This window comes from Gekko japonicus, unplaced genomic scaffold (assembly GCF_001447785.1).
Source record: "Gekko japonicus isolate JY-2015 unplaced genomic scaffold, Gekko_japonicus_V1.1 scaffold3188, whole genome shotgun sequence".
NCBI lineage: Eukaryota > Metazoa > Chordata > Lepidosauria > Squamata > Gekkonidae > Gekko > Gekko japonicus.
In genome coordinates, this window is record NW_015172108.1 from 85,341 (window position 1) to 92,521 (window position 7,181).

General features: G+C 45.9%; 1 protein-coding gene across 1 annotated transcript in view; it reads left to right on the forward strand.

Moving 5' to 3' along the window:
• The window catches only part of LOC107118597 (ankyrin-3), a gene marked incomplete at its 3' end in the record, with an annotated part of 148,019 nt that overhangs the window by 57,131 nt on the left and 83,707 nt on the right, over nucleotides 1–7,181 (forward strand). The window contains exon 9 of the mRNA XM_015420959.1: nucleotides 2,984–3,082. Coding sequence (XP_015276445.1) covers nucleotides 2,984–3,082 — 99 coding nt within the window. The remainder of the gene's footprint in view (nucleotides 1–2,983; nucleotides 3,083–7,181) is intronic.

Genomic DNA, 7,181 nt, shown 5'->3' on the forward strand with positions numbered 1-7,181 from the left:
GAATGAGGGCCGGAAGCGGGGCGGCCGGAAGCAGGGGGCGGGGCTTCGTCATGTGCCCCGTCCCCCGTACCTCACCCGGGGGAACTGCGATCCCCCCCGAAATGACCTCTGGTTTCCCACATTTATACCCAGGGATTTGTAAATCCTACTGAGTGGAGGTCTCCTGGCAGGCTATCTGGTGTGTCCACAGTCATGGGACCCAACCTTTCATACCCATCACTCTGTCAAAGGAATCTGTGTCCCACGAGGATAGAAACAAAACCCCCATTTTTTTCTCCCCAAGAAGGACATTTATATCTTTTCAAGCATTCTGTTATTACAAGTGGAGACCCGCAAGAAACTTGCAAGATGGTTATCCCATTCCTCACTCCTTTGCTTCCTCTCCTGTCCCCCTACTTCTCTCATGCTCTTTCTCCCTTTGCCCCCCCTTTCTTATTGTCTTTCTCTCCTCCATGCATGTTACTTCCTCTCTTTCTGCCCCCTCATCATTCTCTTTGTTTTTCTGCCTCCTCACCCCATCACTCTTTCTCTCTTTCTTCTCCCACCCCATCACTCCTTCTTTCTGCCCCATCACTCTCCCAGCCTCCTGCCTGAGATCCCAAGGGTATTCATGGCCAGTCAGTACACCATGGAACAAGAACAGGTAGCCAAGAAGCAAAAAACCAGCTGGGCTGGACGTTACCTGCATCTGGGGTGGACAACTGTGCCGCTGGCAATTTGTTCTGACAAAGGTCAAAACCAGACATCGCTTTTAAACTAGTGGAGCAGATCTTGCAAGCCAAGTCAGGTTTCACAAAGTAGAATTTTTGCACACAAGACTCCAGAGCTTAGAGGGAACATTGGACTCAACCCTCCAAAGCAACCGTTTTATCCAAGGGAACTGATCTCTGTCACCTGGAAAACTGTTGTAATTCTGGGTGATTTCCAGCCCTCACCTGGAGGCTGGCATTGGTAGTTCTCATGGAGGAAATGGCTGGTTTGGAGGTTGGAGTCTATGGCATTATACTGGTCTGAAGTTCCTCCCCTCCTCAAACCCCACCCTCCCCAGGCTCCACCCCTCAAATTTCCATTGGCCAAGGGGAACATGGCAACCCTAGCCACTGAGTCCCACCGGTGGTACACGTACCACTGGTTGAGAACCATGAGTTTAGAAGACAAGACTGAGTGACAGAAGTGTCCAAGGCCAATCTTTGGGGCTGTGGTTGGCAGCTGAGGAAGAGGGTCTGCACTGCTGGCTGTAGGGTCCCCTTTCCCCCAGCCTGTTTCTGGTGTTCCAGCCAAGTGAGATGGATTCTTCATGGCTGTTTTGTCCTCACTGGTACCAAGGCCTGTATTTGAGCCCAGATAACATGGTGTCTCTCAACTACTTCAGATTATCTGTCTTTTCCCCCTGAGCAAGGACATTACAGGCAGGGGAAGTTGGCATTAGTGGGAAAGGGCTATTTACTCCTTTCCCTGTTTCCCCAGTAAAAATCACTCCCTTCAAGATGTTTAAGATATTTGTGTTCCTGCTAAGGAAAACTGTACAGGTATACTTTTCTGAGTGGGGTGTGTGTGTCAAAAGTCTTAGGGTTGACAATTGGGATGTGGGGAGCGGGAGGTCAAAGAACTAGTTCTCCCCTTTAAAATTGAAGCTTCAGCAGCTGCAGCGTAGAAAACGTTTTTTGTTTCCAACCTTGAGTGTCAGCAAAAAAAAGGTGGCCCCAGAGCAAAGAAAATATGTAAATAAAAGGTTAAAAGGATCATAGAATAATAACATGTATAGTTCCTCTCTGAACAATCAGGCATGGTGTAAAGATGCGTGAGATAAAGATCAGATAGTAGTTGGACACATTACAAGTATTATCAAAATGAATAATGGTAATTTAATAACTGGCTATAGCTATATGCCACTGAAAGACGCTAATCATAAATGAACACATTTCATAGGGCTTAAGGGTTTGGCGGCTAAATGGCTTTAATCTTTTGCTGATGATCCGATTTAATTTTTCTTGTATTTTAAACCGCGCTATGTCTGCTATATTTTGGGATGGGGTCCACTTTAATGTTTTATTTAATTATTCTTGTAGATTTTGTGTTCTAGTAAGTTGATGGTCTAATTTCATCACAAGGCCGGTTAGACATAATTTCTTCTTTGCACATCCAAAATGAAATACTGTGAACTGCCTATGAGATAATCACCAGGATTAAAGATGATGATGATGATGATAGTAGTAGTAGTAGTAGTCAAATGTATAATATGGGCCCCAGTCACACAGAGCATTAGCCACGCTAGAGAGACGGAAGATAGGCGGATTTTCCAGGCGCGATCTCACCACCACATCTGGGAAGCGTAGAGCTCCCGTGGCTCAACCGAGGCTTCCCGCCGAAGATGCGCGGCAAAAAATTAGTACCTCGGAGGTACTAGTTTCCAGAAACCGCGGGGCAAGGGTGGGCGTCTGATCGCGTTTTCGGTGGCATCCGGCGCCCGCCCATGCCCCATTGCGAAAAGGTTCCCCCCCCCCCGAAGTCTCCAGGGATGCGCACAAGCACCCAACGGGGCATGCGCATACTTCAGGTTAAAACAAAACAAAACACAACCCTGTTTGCCGTGCCGCGCCGCTTCTTTGACGCGTCGTGTGATCGGCACTCCCCCCCTAACTACGGGACCGCGAGGGGACGCCTGATCACGCAGTCGCGCGTTATTTCGCTGCGGGGCAAACAGCCACGCCTCCCCCCCACGATATCTGGCCCGTGTGACCGGGGCCTGTGTCTCATTTCAGTGGCATCTCTCATGCTAAGTGGCATCTCTCATGGAAAACAACACTGCACTGTTGGGTAACAAAATAATAATAAATGTAAATTGAGTTTTTGGTTTTGGTTGTTTGCATCGTAAAGAACGCTCTGTGAGAATGGAGCAGAGATGAAAGAACGATTTTTCTTCCGTATGTGTTAAGAGCCACATCATTCTAGTATTTATGGTCGTGACTTCTGTATTCCACAGGATGGGCTGACACCTCTCCACTGTGGGGCACGAAGTGGCCATGAACAGGTTGTGCGGATGCTGCTTGATCGGGGAGCTCCTATTCTCTCCAAAACAAAGGTAATCTGGCTCTTGGCGTTGAGAGAATAATATCCCTTGAATATCCCCAGTTTTCGAGTTTTGCATTTTCAACCGTGTTGGGAATCTTGTGTACAATTCAGGTGTTGGCAGAAAGTAACTTTGTTAGAGATCTGGCTGACAAACTCATATTCTGCAATAGAACTGTTGAACTGAATTGAAATATTGGCCGGGGTGGGGGTGGGGGGAGAACCTCATATTCAGTCTGGGCCCTTCTGTTCTTGGACTTATGCATGTGCATTTCCTTATGTTTTAAATGTGCCTTTAAAATGCCTTCCTTTAAACATCTGTCTGTGGGTTAGGACTGCTACCCAAAGAACTTCAAAATAAGGATATTGCGGTGAAACTGTAAGAAAATGAAACCATTTGTGTGTCGTGAGATTGCCAGTATTTCATTTTATATAGTGTCCTCCTCATATGTTAAAGTTGCTTTTTCCAGTCATGGTATACCTCTTTTCTTCCATGAGTATTTCTGGTAATGCTAAATAAATAAAGAACAGTTCTTTAGGCACAGGTGGCAAGTCAACAGCTGCAGAATAATAAAAAGTATTTACATATTGCTTTAAAGAGGCAAAGGGCTTGATATGTATTATCTTCTTCTGATTCTCACAACACCCCTACAAGATAGATCAGTGCCCTACCTTGCGTGGTGTTAATGGACAGAGCAGGTGTCTGAGGCTGAGAGAGAGTAGATTACTAGAGCTGTCAAGTGATTTTATTGCAGAAGTGAGTTTTGAACGGAAGACTGGGGACTCATAGCTCAGTGGAAGAACCTCTGCTTGGCATGCAGAAGGTCCCAGGTTCAGTCCCCGGCATCTTTGTTAAAAAGGGCCAGGCAATAGGTGATGTGAAAGATCTCTGCCTGAGACGCTGGAGAGCTGCTGCCAGTCTGAGTAGACAATACTGATATAGATGGACCAGTGGTCTGATTCAGTAGAAGGCAGCTTCATGTGTGTTCATATGTGTTTATGTATGTTCATTCTTCCATCCACTGTACACTTGACTTGAGTGTAAGCCCCACTGGTTTCAATGGAAGTTGCTTTTGGGTAAATACGCAGTGGACTGGGCTGCTATTTGCTTAACTACCATGGTCTCTGTGTGAATTAATCCTCACTCTATTAGGCTTTCCTGCTCCCACCACCACCACCACTCTTGGTGCTTAATGCAGGCAAGAAGACAACACAAGGCAGGGTTCTCAACATCAGGTTTTACTCTTCTGTCTTTCTTACGGCCCCTGCTCTCGCTTCTCCTCCATCTTTCTTCTCCCCGCCCTCCCCCTCTGCTTTTTCCTTCAGTATAGAGTTGCCAAGAAGGCCCAAAAACAAGACTACGGAGTCCCTAGTGGGACACATTTCTAAACTCCAACAATGAAATCACAAAACCGCTTTTAAAACACAAATCGTTTTTTGCCTGCGAAGCAAAGGTGCTAACTTTTTACACAGAATCTGAATAATGCTCTTTCAGTCCACTTACAGCTTATCATTTGCAAGTAGATTTTGCCGTTTCGCACAGTAAAATCCAGTCGCAAAGTGCACTGGAAATAGTTTGAAAGTGCATTATTCTGACTGGCGTGTCCTTCTCTGACATCTCTCATCATTCAATGCTGTTAGGGGTGCCAAAGCTAGAAGCGGGAACCGACTGGCTTATGAATGCCGGCCTCCAACCACTATCTACATGAGATACCACATTTTTTTATCCTGCTGTGCGTGTTCTCTGTTATATCATCCCAACAACCCTGTGAGGTAGGTTGGGGTGTGAGAGATTGACTGGCCAGAGAGCTTCAGAGCCATGTGCAGACGTAAACCCTGGTCCCTCCAGCCACCACATCACCCAGGCGTTTCAGGTCTATAAGGGGAAAGTGGTGTGCATCATCAGCCCCTGTGAGTGGCAGGCCATAGAAAGCCTCTGGATTGGTCAGCCCTCACATAATGACCCGCCATGGTTGTCGGGGCAGCCCTTCCTGTCACGTCTACACGGCCAGAAGAGGATCTGGGAGACCCACGTCCCATTCTCGGGAGTTTTGCCAGTTCTGGGTTGGGAAATACTTGGAGGTTTTGGGGGTGGAGCCTAGAGATGTAAAATTTCCAGAAATTTTGAAGCTCGGAAAAAACCCCGGTTTTTTTCTGGGTTTTTTCGGAAAAAAATGGAAATTTTCGGAAAAATTGAAAAAAAATGCTACATTAGCATTTCTTTTTTCTTTTCTAGATTGAAAGTCATTCTGTTACTTTAGGAACATAAAAGGGGGGGGAGCCGGGGGAGGGTGGGTTTGGGGGCGGGGGAGGGTATAATGCCATAGGGTTATAATGCCGTAGAGTCCGCCCTCTGGGGGGAACTAACCTTGGTCGTCTGGGAGATGCGTTGTAATTCCGGGAGATCTCCAGGTTTGTACAGGTGGCGATCCTAGAACTTCGGCAAGATCACTTCGGGATCTTGGGCCAGTCACTTTCTCTCAGCCTAACCCTACCTTGCGTGGTGGTTATTGTGACGATAAAGCAGAGGAAGGGAGAGTGTTAACGCTTTCATGATTGATTTCAGTCACTGTGATCTACCTTGCGTGGTGGTTATTGTGACGATAAAGCAGAGGAAGGGAGAGTGACCTTTGTTAATGCTTTCATGATTGATTTCAGTCACTGTGATTAGAATCATCAAAGGCACTTAACATATGCACCATGAAAGCGTTAAGAGCACCTACTAAGGTAAACGGACTGTTAGCCAGTGGCAGAGTACTGGTTCCATAAGCAGTGTGTACAACACCTTGTAAGCCACTTTGGATAGTACTCGTTGGCAATGCTCCCTCTAAGCCGTGGAGTCTTGTGAGCAAAAATCCTACTTTTTGAGCTACTGGTGTTAAAGTTGTGAGCGAGCGATTTGGCTCCTGCATAAATTAGCTTCCTCTGGAGCCATCCTTCCTGAGCGAAGACAAAAATGTGTGAGCTGGAGGCTAAGAAACTGTGAGCGGGCTCACACTAACTCATCTTAGAGGGAGCATTGCTCATTGGGGAGAAAAGTGGGTGTAAATTAAAAATGGGGGGAAAATAATAAGCTTCCCTGAAGCAGGCAGTTCTGACGCTCTTTAACTTTGCTTCTGCATTTCATGGATGTGTACCTTAAATTTTAAAAATCAGCATTGATTAGAATGTGCATTTGGATTAAAAAATGTTACCTTTCAGTTTTCTGTACTGCATGTGCGTCTCTAAGTGGCATATATCTGCTTCCAAAGGCAATCTTGCAAAAACACCCTGCGGACTGTAGTCGTTTTCTCCATTGCTTCTGATATCCTGATACTTTAGGTACCCTTCAGAGAGGAATTTTTATGGCATTATTTGATGGCACAGGTAACCACTTGGAGTCCTTCATCGTAAGGTTTCCTCAGTTTCTTGAATCCTAATGCATCAGACTTTATGCCCTACACCGGTCCAAGAGCACTTTTAAAGTTTAGAAAATCTCTCTTTCAAAAACTTAAATCCCCAATTCTGCTTCCTAAGTGTGGAATCAATATGCGGCATTTCTGAATCTGAAGATGTAAGGTTTGCGTGATGGCACTTGGAAGGAAGCTGGCCTAGAAACAGGCTTATATAACTCTGTGGAGTAAAGTGACTCCCCCGCTATAATAGAGAGGCACCTGCCCGCCTACGGAGGGAAATGAAAACTTCATATTAAGAAGAAGCCGAGAGCTTCTTCTGCCTGAGCTCCTTATCTCTGTCTCTCTGCCTCTCTGATATGTTAATTCTGACAAGATTTCTGTGGTAACCTGAGAGGCCAGATACCTTGTGAGTGACATTAATGAGCTCATCCACACAGCACACGGCTACTGTCTCATACCCACGCGTAAGAAAAGACAAGAAGAAGAACCAGAGCTGCTTCACTGTGCTTCTAATTAAAGGGTCTCTTGTTTTTGTTTTGTATTTCAAATAAGATTGATCTTTGAAAAGAATTCTTCTGCTCAGTTTTCAGGCAGGTGTCTAGAATCCTGTGAGAATCGCCCCCGAGTAAATTAGTGGCTTGTCATCTCTCAGGCCTGGTTCTTTTTCCACAGAAGAAGAGGAGACCAACCTGGTTCTGGACTGTACTACAGACAGGG